At 38.9% G+C, this 17219-nt stretch overlaps 1 protein-coding gene across 4 annotated transcripts in view; it reads right to left on the reverse strand.

Moving 5' to 3' along the window:
* DNAAF4 (dynein axonemal assembly factor 4) overlaps positions 1-17219 on the reverse strand; it is a 77806-nt gene that overhangs the window by 54046 nt on the left and 6541 nt on the right. For all 4 annotated transcript variants that reach the window (XM_073801034.1, XM_019946757.3, XM_073801035.1 and 1 more), the window contains exon 3: positions 13996-14129. In XM_073801034.1, the coding sequence (XP_073657135.1) occupies positions 13996-14129 (134 nt within the window). The remainder of the gene's footprint in view (positions 1-13995; positions 14130-17219) is intronic.

A 17219-nucleotide genomic window follows, 5' to 3' on the forward strand; every position in this document is an offset into this window, starting at 1 on the left:
AAAAATAAATAAATTTTAAAAAAGAACTACAAAAACAGCCCCAAAATTATTAACAAAATGGCAATAAGTACATACCTATCAATAATAACTTTAGATGTATATGAACTAAATGCACCAATCAAAGGACACAGAGTGGCTGAATATGTACAAAAACAAGACCCATCTATATGGTGCCAACAAGAGATTCACTTCATATCTAAAAACAGACTGAAAGTGAGGGAATGGAAAAGGGTATTTCATGCAAAGAGAAATGGAAAGAAAGCTGGGGTACCAATACTTAGACAAAATAGACTTTAAAACAAAGACTGTAACAAGAGATGAAGAAGAACTTTACATAATGATAAAGGAATCAATCCAACAAGAAGATATAACCATTGTAAATATATGTTCACTCAACATAGGAGCACCTAAATACATAAAGCAAATATGAACAAACATAAAGGGAAAAACTGACATTAACACAGTAAAAGTAGCATATTTCAACACCCCACTTAAATCAATAGATCATTCAGACAAAAAAAAAATCAATAAGGAAACACTGGCCTTAAATAACACATTAGATCAGATGAACTTAATAGATATATATTTATACATAGAACATTTCATCTAAAAACAGCAGAATAAACATTTCAAGTACACATGGAACATTTTCCAGGAAACATCATATGCTAGACTACAAAACAGGTCTGAATAAATTTAAGAAGACTGAAATCATATCAATCATGTTTTCTGACCACAACACTATGAAGCTAGCAGTCAACTATAAAAAATAAACTGCAAGAAACACAAACATATGGAGGCTAACAATATGCTACTGAACAAACAATGGGTCACTGAAGAAATCAAAGCGGAAATCAAAAAATACCTGGAGACAAATGAAAACAGAAACACAATGATCCGAAATCTACAGCATGCAGCAAAAGCAGTTCAAACAGGGAAGTTTACAGCGATACAAGCCTACGTCACAAAACAAGAAAAATCTGAAGTAAACAACCTAATCTTACAACTGAAGAACTAGAAAAAGAAGAACAAATAAAATCCAAAGTAGAAAGAAAGAAATAATAAAGATCAGAGCAGAAATAAATGAAAGAGACAGACAACAACAGAAAAGATCCATGACACTAAGAGCTGAATCTTTCAAAAGATAAAATTGATAAACATTTAGCCAGACAGATCAAGAAAAGAGAGGGTCCAAATAAATAAACTCACAAATGAAAACAGATAAGTTAAAACTGACACCACAGAAATACAAAGCATCATAAGAGACTACTACAGTTATGCGTCAATAAAATGGGCAACCTAAAGGAAATGGATAAATTCTTAGAAACGTAAAATCTCCCAAGACTGAATCAAGAAGGAATACAAATATGAACAGACCAATTCGGTTCATATTGAAATTGATTATTAATTTTAAAAACTCCCAATAAACAAAAGTACAGGACCAGACAGTATCACAGGTGAATTTTACCAAACATTTAAAGAAAAGTTAACATCTACCCTTCTCAAACTAATCCAAAAAACTGAAGAGGGAGGAATGCATCTGAAGTCATTATATGAGGCCAGCATCACCCTGATACCAAAACCAGACAAAGACACCACAAAAAAAGAAAATTATAGGGCAGTATCACTGATGAACACAAATGGAAAAATCCTCAACAAAATATTAGCTAGCTGAATCCAACAATACATTAAAGGGATCAAACACCATGATCAAGTGGGATTCATCACAGGGATGCCAGGATATCCACAAATCAATCAATGTGACACACCATATTAACAAACTGAATAATAAAAATTATAAGATCATCTCAACAGATGCACAGACAGCTTTCAACAAAATTCAACATCCGTTTATGATAAAAACTGTCCACAGGGGAGGACCTTCAAGATGGCAGAGGAATAAGACACGGAGATCACCTTCTTCCCCAAAAATACATCTACATGTGGAACAACTCCTACAGAACACTTACTGAACGCTGGCAAAAGACCTCAGACTTCCCCAAACGCAAGAAACTCCCCACGTGCCTGGGTAGGGCAAAAGAAAAAAGAATAAACAGAGACTAAAGAATAGGGATGGGACCTGCACCAGTGGGAGGGAGCTGTGAAGAAGGAAAGGTTCCCACACACTAGAAGCCCCTTCACGGGCAGAGACTGTGAGTGGCAGAGGGGGGAACCTTCAGAGCCACAGAGGAGAGCACAGCAACGGGGTGCGCAGGGCAAAGCGGAGAGATTCCCGCACAGAGGATCAGGCCAAACAGCACTCACCAGCCTGAGAACGTTGTCTGCTCACCCGTCAGGGTGGGGGTGGGGGGTGGGAGCTGAGGCTTGGGCTTCAGAGGTCAGACCCCAGGGAGACGACTGGGGTTGGCTGAGTGAAAACAGCCTGAAGAGGGCTAGTGCGCCACAGCTAGCCGGGAGGGAGTCTGGGAAAAAGTCTGGAACTGCCTAAGAGTCAAGAGACCGTTATTTCGGGGTGCATGAGGAGAGGAGATTCAGAATACCGCCTAAATGAGCTTCAGAGATGGGCGCAAGCTGCAGCTATCAGCATGGACCCCAGAGATGGGCATGAAACACTAAGGCTGCTGCTGCAGCCACCAAGAAGCCTGTGTGCAAGCACAGGTCACTATCCACACTTCCGCTCCCAGGAGGCTGTGAAGCCCACCACTGTCAGGGTCCCGTGATCCAGGGACAACTTCCCCGGGAGAACACACGGCGCACCTCAGGCTGCTGCAACGTCACGCCGGCCTCTGCCACTGCAGGCTCGCCCCGCATTCCATACCCCTCCCTCCCCCTGGCCTGAGTGAGCCAGAGCCCCCTAATCAGGTGCTCCTTTAACCCCCTCCTGTCTAGGCAAAGAACAGATGCCAGAGGGTGACCTACATGCAGAGGCGGGTCCAAATCCAAAGCTGAACCCTGGGAGCTGTGCGAACAAAGAAGAGAAAGGGAAATCTCTCCCAGCAGCCTCAGGAGCAGCGGATTAAATCTCCACAATCAACTTGATGTACCCTGCATCTGTGGAATACATGGATAGACAACAAATCATTCCAAAATTGAGGCTGTGGACTTTGGGAGCAACTGTAGACTTGGGGTTTGCTGTATGCAACTGACTAGTTTCTGACTGTTATGTTTATCTTAGTATAGTTTTTTAGGGCTTGTTATCATTGCTGGATTTGTTTACTGGTTTGGTTGCTCACTTTTTTTATTACTTTTTAAATTTTTGTATTTTAATAATTTTTTAATTTTTAATTTTAATAACTTTATTTTTTGTTTCTTTCTTTTATTTTCTCCCTTTTCTTCTCAGCTCTGTGGCTGACAGGGACTTGGTGCTCCAGCCAGGTGTCAGGCCTGAGTCTCTGAGGTGGGAGAGCCGCGTTCAGGACACTGGACCACCAGAGACCTCCTGGCCCCAGGTAATATCAATCGGCGAGAGCTCTCTCAAAGATCTCCTTCTCAACGCCAAGCAAGCAAGCTCCAGTGCTGGACATCCCATGCCAAACAACTAGCAAGACAGGAACACAACCCCACCCATTAGCAGAGAGGCTGCCTAAGATCATAGTAAGTTTACAGACACCCCAAAACACCACCAGACGCGGTCCTGCCCACCAGACACGGTCCTGCCCACCAGAAAGACACGATCCAGCTACATCCACCAGAACACAGGCAACAGTCCCCTCCACCAGGAAGCCTACACAACCCACTGAACCAACCTTATCCACTGGGGGCAGACACCAAAAACAACAGGAACTACGAACATGCAGCCTGCGAAAAGGAGACCCCAAACACAGTACATTAAACAAAATGAGAAGACAGAGAAATATACAGCAGATGAAGGAGCAAAACAAAAACCCACCAGACCAAACAAATGAAGAGGAAACAGGCAGTCTACCTGAAAAATAATTCAGAGTAATGAAAGTAAAGATGATCCAAAATCTTGGAAATAGAATGGAGAAAATACAAGAAACGTTTAACAAGGACCCAGAAGAACTAAACAGCAAACAAACAAAGATGAACAACAAAATAAATGAAATTAAAAATTCTCTAGAAGGGATCAATAGCAGAATAACAGAGGCAGAAGAACGAATAAGTGACGTGGAAGATAAAATAGTGGAAATAACTGCTGCAGAGCAGAATAAAGAAAAAAGAATGAAAAGAATTGAGGACGTTCTCAGAGACCTCTGGGACAATATTAAACACACCAATATTCGAATTATACAGGTCCCAGAAGAAGAAGAGAGAAAGAAAGACTCTGAGAAAATATCTGAAGAGATTATAGTGGAAAACTTCCCTAATATGGGAAAGGAAATAATCAAGTCCGGGAAGCACGGAGAGTCCACTACAGGATAAATCCAAAGAGAAACAAACCAAGACATATTAATCAAACTATCAAAAATTAAATACAAAGAAAAAATACTAAAAGCAGCAAGGGAAAAGCAACAAGTAACATACAAGGGAATCCCCATAAGGTTAACGGCTGATCTTTCAGCAGAAACTCTGCAAGCCGGAAGGGAGTGACAGAACATATTTAAAGTGATGAAAGGGAAAAACCTGTAACCAAGATTACTCTACCCAGCAAGGATCTCATTCAGAATCAACGGAAAAATTAAAACCTTTACTGACAAGCAAAAGCTAAGAGAATTCAGCACCACCAAACCAGTTTTAAAAAAAAAAAAAATGCTAGGGCTTCCCTGGTGGCGCAGTGGTTGAGAGTCCACCTGCCAATGCAGGGGACACGGGTTCGTGCCCCGGTCCGGGAAGATCCCACATGCCACGGAGCGGCTGGGCCCGTGAGCCACAATTACTGAGTCTGCGTGTCTGGAGCCTGTGCTCCGCAACAAGAGAGACCGCGATAGTGAGAGGCCCATGCACCGCGATGAAGAGTGGCCCCCACTTGCCACAACTAGAGAAAGCCCTCGCACAGAAACGAAGACCCAACACAGCCATAAATAAATAAATAAATTAAATTAAAAAAAAAAAAATGCTAGGGCTTCCCTGGTGTCGCAGTGGTTGAGAGTCCACCTGCCAATGCAGGGGACACGGGTTCGTGCCCCGGTCCGGGAAGATCCCATATGCCATGGAGCGGCTGGGCCCGTGAGCCATGGCCACTGAGCCTGCGCGTCTGAAGCCTGTGCTCCGCAGCGGGAGAAGCCACAGCAGTGAGAGGCCTGCGTACCACAAAAAAAAAAAAAAAAAAAAATGCTAAAGGAACTCCTCTAGGCAAGAAACACAAGAGAAGGAAAATACCTACAATAACAAACCCAAAACAATTAAGAAACTGGTAACAGGAACATATATATCGATAATTACCTTAAATGTAAATGGATTAAATGCTCCAACCAAAAGACACAGACTGGCTGAATGGATACAAAAACAAGACCCGTACATATGCTATCTACAAGAGACCCACTTCAGACCTAGGGACACATACAGACTGAAAGTGAGGGAATGGAAAAAGATATTCCATGCAAATGGAAATCAAAAGAAAGCTGGAGTCGCAATTCTCATATCAGACAAAAGAGACTTTAAAATAAAACCTATTACAAGAGACAAAGAAGGACACTACATAACGATCAAGGGATCAATCCAAGAAGAAGATATAACAATTGGAAATATTTATGCATCCAACATAGGAGCACCTCAAAACGTAAGGCAAATGATAACAGCCATAAAAGGGGAAATCGATAGTAACACAATCGTAGTAGGGGACTTTAAAACCCCACTTTCAGCAATGGACAGATGATCCAAAATGAAAATAAATAAGGAAACACAAGCTTAAAATAACACATTAAACAAGATGGACTTAACTGATAGGTATAAGACATTCCATCCAAAAACAACAGAATACACTTTCTTCTCAAGTGCTTATGGAACATTCTCCAGGATAGAACATATCTTGGGTCACAAATCAAGCCTTGGTGAATTTAAGAAAATTGAAATCGTATGAAGTATCTTTTCTGACCACAACGCTATGATACTAGATACCAATTACAGTAAAAAAAACTGTAAAAATTACAAACACATGGAGGCTAAAAATACACTACTAAATAACCATGAGATCACTGAAGAAATCGCAGAGGAAATCAAAAAATACCTAGAAACAAATGACAGTGAAAACACAATGACCCAAAACCTATGGGATGCAGCAAAAGTAGTTAGTTCTAAGAGGAAAGTTTATACCAGTACAATCCTATGTCAAGAAACAAGAAAAATCTAACATAAACAAGCTAACCTTACACCTAAAGAAATTAGAGAAAGAAGAACAAAAAACAAAACGAAAGTTAGCAGAAGTTAAGAAATCATAAAGATCAGATCAGAAATAAATGAAAAAGAAATGAAGCAAACAACAGTAAAGATCAATAAAACTAAAAGCTGGTTCTTTGAGAAGATAAACAAAACTGATAAACCATTAGCCAGACTCATCAAGAAAAAAAGGGAGAAGACTCAAATCAATAGAATTAGAAATGAAAAAGGAGAATTAACAACTGACACTCCAGAAAGACAAAGGATCATAAAAGATTACTACAAGCAACTATATGCCAATAAAATGGACAACCTGGAAGAAATGGACAAATTCTTAGAAAAGCACAACCTTCTGAGACTGAACCAGGAAGAAATAGAAAATAAAAACAGACCAATCACAAGCACTGAAATTGAAACTGTGATTAAAACTCTTCCAACAAACAAAAGGCCAGGACCAGATGGCTTCACAGGTGAATTCTATCAAACATTTAGAGAAGAGCTAACACCTATCCTCAAACTCTTCCAAAATATAGCAGAGGGAGGAACACTCCCAAGCTCATTCTACAATGCCACCATTACCCTGATACCAAAACCAAAGATGTCACAAAAAACAAAAACTACAGGCCAACATCACTGATGAGCATAGATGCAAAAATCCTCAACAAAATACTAGCAGACAGAATCCAACAGCACATGAAAAGGATCATAAACCATGATCAAGTGGTGTTTATCCCAGGAATGCAAGGATTCTTCAATTTCCGAAAATCAATCAATGTGATACACCATATTAACAAATTGGATAAAAACCATATGATCACCTCAATAGATGCAGAAAAAGCTTTCAACAAAATTCAACACCCAGTTATGATAAAAACCCTCCAGAAAGTAGGCATAGAGGGAACTTACCTCAACATAATAAAGGTCATGTATGACAAACCCAGAGCCAACATCATTCTCAATGGTGAAAAACTGAAACCATTTCCTCTAAGATCAGGAACAAGACAAGGTTGCCCATTCTCACCACTATTATTCAACACAGTTTTGGACGTTTTAGCCACAGCAATCAGAGAAGGAAAAGAAATACAAATCGGAAAAGAAGAAGTAAAACTGTCACTGTTTGCAGATGACATGATACTATATATAAAGAATCCTAAAGATGTTACCAGAAAACTACTAGAGCTCATCAATGAATTTGGTAAAGTAGCAGGATACAAAATTAACGCACAGAAATCTCTTGTATTCCTATACACTAATGATGAAAAATCTGAAAGAGAAATTAAGGAAACACTCCCATTTACCACTGCAACAAAAAGGATAAAATACCTAGGAATAAACCTACCTAAGGAGACAGAAGACCTGTATGCAGAATATTATAAGACACTAATGAAATAAATTAAAGATGATACAAATAGATGGAGAGATATACCATGTCCTTGGATTGGAAGAATCAACGTTGGGAAAATGACTCTACTACCCAAAGCAATCTACATATTCAATACAATCCCGATCAAAGTAGCAATGGCATTTTTCACAGAAGTAGAACAAAAAATTTCACAAGTTGTTTGGAAACACAAAAGACTCCGAATAGCCAAAGCAATCTTGAGAAAGAAAAACGGAGCTGGAGGAATCAGGCTCCCTGACTTCAGACTATACTACAAAGCTACAGTAATCAAGACAGTATGGTACTGGCACAAAAACAGATATATAGATCAATGGAAGAGGATAGAAAACCCAGAGATAAAACCACGAACATATGGTCACCCTATCTTTGATAAAGAGGTAAGAATATACAGTGCAGAAAAGACAGCCTCTTAAATAAGTGGTGGTGAGAAAACTGGACAGCTACATGTAAAAGAGTGAAATTAGAACACTCCCTAATACCATACACAAAAGTAAACTCAAAATGGATTAAAGACCTAAATGTAAGGCCAGACACTATAAAACTCTTACAGTAAAACACAGGAAGAACACTCTAAGACATAAATCACAGCAAGATCTTTTTTGACCCACTTCAGTGAGAGGCTCACGTACCGCAATAAAAAAAAAAAAAGAGAGTCACGTACCACAATGTTCATTGCAGCACTATTTACAATAGCCAGGACATGGAGGCAGCCTAAGTGTCCGTCAACAGATGAATGGATAAAGAAGATGTGGCACATATACGCAATGGAATATTATTCAGCCCCAAAAAGAAATGAAATTTAGTTATGTGTAATGAGATGGATGGACCTAGAGTCTGTTCTATACAGTGAAGTAAGTCAGAAAGAGAAAAACAAATACCATATGCTAACACATATATATGGAATCTAAAAAAAAAAAAATAGAAGGTTCTGAAGAACCTAGGGGCAGGCAGGAATAAAGATGCAGACGTAGAGAATGGACTTGAGGACACGGGAGGGGGAAGGGTAAGCTAGGATGAAGTGAGAGAGTGGCATTTACACATATACACTAACAAATGTAAAACAGATAGCTAGTGGGAAGCAGCCTCATAGCACAGGGAGATCAGCTCAGTGCTTTATGGGAGGGTGGGAGGGAGACGCAAGAGGGAGGGGATATGGGGCTGTATGTATATGTATAGCTGATTCACTTTGTTATACAGCAGAAACTACACAACATTGTAAAGCAATTATACTCCAATAAAGATGTAAAAAAATAAAAAACTGTCCACAAAGTGGGTATGGAGCAAACATACCTTAACATAATAAAGGCCATATATGACAAACCTAGAGACAACATCATTCTCAATGGTAAAAAGCTGAAACCATTTCCTCTAAGATCAGGACAAGACAAGGATGCCCACTCTTGCCACTTTTATACAGCATAGTATGGAAATTCCTAGCCATAGCAACCAGACAAGAAAAAGAAATAAAATGAAGCCACACTGGAAAGGAAGAAGTAAAATCGTTAGTGTTTGCAGATGGCATGATACTATCTATTGAAGATCCTAAAGATGCCGGCAAAAAACTATTAGAATACATGAATTCAGTAAAGTTTGATAATATAAATTTAACATACAGAAATCTGTTGCATTTGTACACATTAACAATGAACTATCAGAAAGAGAAATTTAAAAAACAATCACATTTACAGGAGTTCCCTGGGGGCCTAGTGGTTAGGATTCCGGACTTTCACTCCTGTGACCCTGGTCAATCCCTGGCCAGGGAGCTAAGATCCCATAAGCCATGTGGCCAAATAAATAAATAAATAAACGAAACAATCACATTTACAATTGCATAGAATAAAAAATGAGCAAGTAGTTACTTGTGGCCTTTCTATCCCTTAGTTATACATGCTTCTAATAAACAGGGCATGTGGTTTCACTGATAAGGGCTTTTTAAAGGCCCTATAGTATAATCTAGACAACTCTAGAAAGCAACTCATACCTCATCTGCATGATCAGGCAAAGTTGTTTTACAGTTAAAGTTTCCGAGTTTCAACTTTAAGAAAACAATATCAGAAGAAAGCACTTCAAATCTGACCTGTTTAGTTTAAAAATTAGTGGGACATGGGGTCCCCTAAAGTAGAAAATAAAACCAAAAAATTCAAAATAGAAGAAGGCAACCTATAAAACAAAAGAGTGAAGAAAACAGGAAAAGTAGGCAATAGCAGTCCAAAATAAAGAGGGGGAAAAAAGCATGTTTCAGATTGGTCTGCCATGAATATTCCAACCTTTCATTAATCACTCCTACCCCACCTCAATTCTTCACAGTCTGGGTAGATGACCTTGCTACCTTCACCAAGGAAAAAAAGGGTTACTTTAACTATCTGTGTCTCTAAGAATTTTCCAAATGCTTAGTTATTCTTTACTCCTGCCCTTTAGGGTCAAAAGATAAAATATCCCCTATTACCTAAGATTTAATTTTTTCACCTGTTCCAACCTTCATCCCACCACAAAAAAAAAACTGCTTCATCATCAATCCTCTCTCTTAGTTGTATTATCAATCTCTCACTCTTTACTGGCTTCTTTCTTCAGCGTATAAATATGTTCAAAATCCTTCCGTCTTAAGAATACAAAAGCTCTGCCTCCACCCTGCAACCTCTCAAACTCACTCCCCAGAATGAGCTTTCCAAAACACAAACCCAATTATTTTGGGTTTCTTGCTGAAAATTCCTAAAGAGTTCCCTTCAGGAGATTTTTCTAAATATCAAGATTTTACTTCTGATCAACAAATGTTCCTTGTTGTGCCAAACTCTGTCAGGCACTTATCCAAACTAACTGTAACGTCATTTTCCCATTTATCCCCAGGTAACTGTGGCTTATTCTCCAGTATTCAGCACAAACAACATTGCTTCGTATTTCCTGACCAGCCTCTCAGACTGAAACACCAACCTTTTGCCAGTGTTTTCTCTTTATCTGCCCATGACTTCTTATGCATACTATGGTGTAATCTTTGTTTGTTCTTGTCTGTCACCCTCTCTATACTATGAGTAAACAGAAAGTGAAGACTGATTTGTTCAACTCTGTCTCAGTACCTTTCACAGTATTCAATAAATGTCTGCTAAATGAATGATAGATCAGCAGCAAAGATAATGAGAAGTGGATGCAGCAAACCAAGTTTGAAGCAACAGACTTGAAGTAAAGATTTATTTGAACATGTGTAAAAGTGATTACCATTTGAAATATCATTCTACAATACCTAAAGCAATTGTTTTATGGGGCTTGAAAGGGAGCCAACAGAATAGACAGCCTGTCTCCTGCTGGCCCCTGCTTATGTGAAGATGTGGATCATCTCCCTGTCAGCCTAAGGATGAAGCAGACACAAAGAAAAAGCAGTGCTAAGGATGCTGCAGAGAGATGGAGTCAGAGCTTGGATTTACTGCTCTATCGCGGAACTTTTCCTGCTGGATCAATCAAATTATCTTTATTGTTTAAATCCTAACATTTTCAATTCCAACTAAGTTGTAAAATGACCACAAGTTCCTCCCATAACTATATGCATGCCCCTTTGTGATGTGACTTAATCTTTCTTTCCTAGAAAAGGTGCAGTCTATTTCTCTAACCCTTAATCTGGGCTTGGATATATGGGACATTTGGCTAATGGGACATTGGCAAATGTGACACAGCAGAGCCTTTAAAAGGGCTTGTGCATTAGGGCTTTCCCACTTCAGAGGTTTTAAAAGCACTTCTGCATTAGGGCTTTCCCGTTCTTGCCACCAGGAACACTAACTATGAAGTAAAGAAGCCTGTGCTAGCCTCTTGGAGAATGACATACCACATGGAGAGGGGCTCAGCTTTCCCTGGCAAGGCTCTAAACATGTGAGTGAGGCCATCCTAGAACTTCCAGCCACAATCAAGCCAACCTCAGACCACAGGAACAGCCTGACCAACATATAGAATCGTGAGAAAATAAATGTTTTAAGCTACTAAATTCTGGATAGTTTTTATACAGTGTTATTGACTAGATGTTTGTGTTCCCCCAGATATGCTGAAGCTTTAACTCCCATTTGGAAATGGGCTGCTGAGGAGTAATTAAGGTTAAATGAGGTCATAAGCGTGGGGCCCTGATACAATAGGATTAGTTTCTTAATAAGAAGAGACACCAGAGATTTTTTTCTCTCTCTCAGCTATCTGCAAGCCAGAAACCAACCCCAATGGACCTTGATCTGAGACTTCTAGGCTCTAGACCTGTGAGAAAATAAATGTGTGTTGTTCAAGTCATCCACTCTTTGGTATTTTGTTACGGTAGCCCAAGCAGACTTATACTATACAGCATAGCAAACTGACACAGTGAGTCTTAGCACTAGCCCTGCTAATTATTTTTAAAAGGTTACTATTAGGGCTTCCCTGGTGGTGCAGTGGTTAAGAATCCACCCGCCAATGTAGGGGACACAGGTTCGAGCCCTGGTCCAGAAAGATCCCACATGCCGCAGAGCAACTAAGCCCATGAGCCACAACTATTGAGCCTGTGCTCTAGAGCCCATGAGCCACAACTACTGAGCCCATGCACCTGGAACCTGTGCTCCGCAACAAGAGAAGCCACCACAGTGAGAAGCCCGCACACTGCAACAAAGGGTAGCCCCCACTCGCTGCAACTAGGGAGAAGCCCACGCACAGCAACGAAGACCCAACACAGCCAAAAATAAATTAATTAATTAATTTTTAAAAGAAAAGGTTACTACTTAAAAAACCCCATTATTTTGTGGTATATGTAATTCAAGTTTTAAGCTAATTTATGGTTTAAGCTAATAAGGAGTTGCCTTTTGTCATCATATCTCTTCATTTGCTCTTAATGGAACATCAAAGTTCTTTTTTGCTCTTTTCTGAATGGTGTCTAATATTGGACAGAGTAAAAATAGCTACATCTATCTACCAGAATAGAACTATACTATGGTTACAGGGTACTCGAACAATATATTCACATTAATTCATTCAACTGTTTGAGCACCTACTATTTACTTGGCAACTGCTATGATAAGGATGAAAGAAAATGTAGTCTCAACTCTCAACACTGCTCAGGGAAAGAGACAGACAAAATGAATAGTTGGTAGTATAGGGTATAGACTTTCATAGGTTCTATCACTTCAATGTGATCTATAGCTTCATTCTTTATACACTAATGCCCCTAAAGCACCTTTCCAATACTACCAAAGTCAGGCTTTCATATGTCAGTAGACAAATAACTTCAAGGTATAGCATTGTGGTACTGCCTGCCAATCAATTGTTCAGCTTTGTTATGTTTACCAATGCAGCAGTGTGTGTGCCATTGTTTAACTATTTTATTAGTTCAGTAAATACTTATTTGTTGCCACAAATTTTATAGTATTTTGCTTAAAGTTTGATAGTATTGATAACATGATCAAGAAAAGGTGTAACTCATCAAGTATACAGAAAGCAGGAATCTTTGGACGGATGACCACGTGTTCGATTATTAAGTAAAAAAAAAAGTATATTAACCATTGGTGACATTTAAAAGTCAAGTAAAAATGATAAAAGAAGCAGAGAAATCTTTGGAATTATGAACTGTTGATTATAAAAACAATACTAGTGATCCAAATGCAAAAGAACAGTCATGAGTCCATAGGACTCTTGATGACATAATGCTTATTATAGATTCCTTAATCATTTCAAAATGTCAAAAATGAGAATTTGAGATGGGAAATTATTTGTAAAAATTAGTCAGAATAGGTAAACCTATAGAGATAGAAAGTAGATTGTCGGTTGTCTAGGGCTAGGGGTTCAGAGGAATGGGGAGTGACTGCTAATGGGTGCAGGGTTTCTTTTTGGGGTGATGAAAATGTTCTAAAATTGATTGTGGTGATGGTTTTACAACTCTAAATATACTAAAAACGATTGAATTGTAAGCCTGTAATGGGTGAACTGTATGGTATGTGAATTATATCTCAAAAAATATATTGCTGATTAAAGATTTAACTTGAAAGGCTCAACAGTTAAAAGATGTTAATTGGTCAATATTTAGTGTTAAATCTATTCTTTTCTTGTTTTAAATAATCATGTCCAATAATTCCAAGATTAAAAAAGAAGTAAAACATTTACAGCATAAAACCTTGTAACTGTTTTATTCCCTTGGAAATAGAGCATTTTCCCTCAAACAAGTAAACCTATTGTTCAACCTTATACTCTCAACTTTCATACAGATTTTCAGAAATACACATCAATAGTAGATAGCCTACATAACACAGCAAGGCCTGTAACCAAAGTATGAACAAAATGGTGAGGAAATACAGTGGTTGCAACAAATTATCATTGCAATTACTACATCTTTAATTAAAGAACTTTCCTATGAATCTTCAACTTACCTTCATCATGACATTTAGTGTATATTTTTGATCTTCCCGCCTTGCCGAAGCTTTTGCTTCCATAGCTTCTTTTGCGCTTTCTTGTGCTTGTAGGATAGATTTCTCCCTTATTCTTTGCATCATCTCTTTGTCAACTAAAACATAAGGAATATCAATAAATTAGGATCATGATGAATTTGTTTTACTCAGGAGAAACTGCTTACATACTGATCTGGGATAAGATGTTTTTGGACCCAACCTCACATGGAGAAGTGAAAACATATCCCAATATTAAACTGGTCAAGAAGCTAATACTAACAGGTAAGCAAGTAACTGTAATAGTAATGAATTAGTAAAGAATGCATGCCTTGGGACTTCCCTGGTGGCGCAGTGGTTAATCCGCCTGCCAATGCAGGGGACATGTGTGTGAGCCCTGGTCTGGGAAGATCCCACATGCCGGGGAGCAACTAAGCCCATGCACCACAACTACTGAGCCTGTGCTCTAGAGCCTAAGAGCCAGAACTACTGAGCCCATGTGCCACAACTACTGAAGCCCGCACCTAGAGCCCGTGCTCCAAGAGCAACAAGAGAAGCCACCGCAATGAGAAGCCTGTGCACAACAACAAAGAGCAGCCCCCGCTCCCCACAACTAGAGAAAGCCCACGTACAGTGACGAAGATCCAATGCAGCCAAAAATAAATACACAAATAAAATTTAGAAAAAGAATGCATGCCTTTGTGCACTGAGAGAGATAGACAAACAGAGTGAGAGAGAGAGAGAGAGAGAGAGAGAGAGAGAGAGAGAGAAAGAGACACAGAGAGGGAGGATATGAATAAGAGAGAAGAGGAACAATGGAGAGGGGAAATAACAGAGGGAATGAGGATGGAGAGAGGGGAGGGAGAGGAGGAGAGGGTCACAAGAGGGAGAGAGAGGACTGTGGAATGAGGGGGAAAGGGAAAGGGAGCCGGAGGGGATAAGATGGGAGGAAAGAGAACACATTTATTCTCCTCTCTCTCTGTTGAGAAACTAGAGCTATTTGCTCATAAACCTGATCACAATAAATCATCTCTGGGGGGTCTCCTAGAAGAGAAGTTGGGTTGAGACCATCTGATATAATCAATCACCTTCAAAAATACAAATGGTGATTTATAGTGATACATATGAAGAGTACAGAGCCAGCCTTAGTAAAAATTACAAAGTAACATGACATGTTACATACAGACTTTACCATTCACAATTATTTTTTATTCAGTCACTCAGTATTTTAGAAACTGCAGGCTGTGATCCATTAGGGGGTAAATTATCTTAGGGGAAGAAGGATAAGGAAGGGATCTAGACTTTGAAGAAGAAAAAAACAGGAGGGGAGAGGAAACTTGGTAGGAGAGTGTGAAGTAGGGGAGTGATAAGAAGGGCAGGAGTGTGATACCAAAACCAGACAAAGATGTCACAAAAAAAGAAAACTACAGGCCAATATCACTGATGAACATAGATGTAAAAATCCTCAACAAAATACTAGCAAAGAGAATCCAACAGCACATTAAAAGGATCATACACCATGATCAAGTGGGGTTTATTCCAAGAATGCAAGGATTCTTCAAAATACACAAATCAATCAATGTGATACACCATATTAACAAACTGAAGGAGAAAAACCATATGATCATCTCAATTGATGCAGAGAAAGCTTTCGACAAAATTCAACACCCATTTATGATAAAAACCCTCCAGAAAGTAGGCATACAGGGAACTTTCCTCAACATAATAAAAGCCATATATGACAAACCCACAGCCAACATCATCCTCAATGGTGAAAAACTGAAAGTATTTCCACTAAGATAAGGAACAAGACAAGGTTGCCCACTCTCACCACTCTTATTCAACATAGTTTTGGAAGTTTTAGCCACAGCAATCAGAGAAGAAAAAGAAATAAAAGGAATCCAAACTGGAAAAGAAGAAGTAGCACTGTCACTGTTTGCAGATGACATGATACTATAAATAGAGAATCCTAAAGATGCTACCAGAAAACTACTAGAGCTAATCAATGAATTTGGTAAAGTAGCAGGATACAAAATAAATGCACAGAAATCTATGGCATTCCTATACACTAATGATGAAAAATCTGAAAGTGAAATCAAGAAAACACTCCCATTTACCATTGCAACAAAAAGAATAAAATATCTAGGAATAAACCTACCTAAGGAGACAAAAGACCAGCATGCAGAAAATTATAAGACACTGATGAAAGAAATTAAAGATGATACAAATAGATGGAGAGATATACCATGTTCTTGTATTGGAAGAATCAACATTGGGAAAATGACTCTACTACCCAAAGCAATCTACACATTCAATGAAAACCCTATCAAACTACCACTGGCATTTTTCACAGAACTAGAACCAAAAATTTCACAATTTGTATGGAAACACAAAAGATGCCTAATAGCGAAAGCAATCTTGAGAACGAAAAATGGAGCTGGAGGAATCAGGTTCCCTGACTTCAGACTATACTACAAAGCTACAGTAATCAAGACAGTATGGTACTGGCAAAAAAAAACAGAAATATAGATCAGTGGAACAGGATAGAAAGCCCAGAGATAAACCCACGCACATATGGTCACCTTATCTTTGATAAAGGAGGCAAGAATATACAGTGGAGAAAAGGCAGCCTCTTCAATAAGTGGTGCTGAGAAAACTGGACAGGTACATGTAAAAGTATGAAATTAGAACACTCCCTAACACCATACACAAAAATAAACTCAAAACGGATTAAAGACCTAAATATAAGGCCAGACACTATCAAACTCTTAGAGGAAAACATAGGCAGAACACTCTATGACATAAATCACAGCAAGATCCTTTTTGACCCACCTCCTAGAGAAACGGAAATAAAAACAAAAATAAACAAATGGGACCTAAAGAAACTTAAAAGCTTTTGCACAGCAAAGGAAACCATAAACAAGACCAAAAGACAACCCTCAGAATGGGAGAAAATATTTGCAAATGAAGCAACTGACAAAGGATTAATCTCCAAAATTTACAAGCAGGTCATGCAGCTCAATATCAAAAAAATAAATAACCCAATCCAAAAATGTGCAGAAGACGTAAATAGACATTTCTCCAAAGAAGACATACAGATTGCCAACGAACACATGAAAGAATGCTCAACATCATTAATCATTAGAGAAATGCAAATCAAAACTACAATGAGGTAGCCCCTCACACTGGTCAGAATGGCCATCATCAAA

The sequence above is a fragment of the Tursiops truncatus genome, chromosome 2 (assembly GCF_011762595.2).
Source record: "Tursiops truncatus isolate mTurTru1 chromosome 2, mTurTru1.mat.Y, whole genome shotgun sequence".
Lineage (NCBI taxonomy): Eukaryota > Metazoa > Chordata > Mammalia > Artiodactyla > Delphinidae > Tursiops > Tursiops truncatus.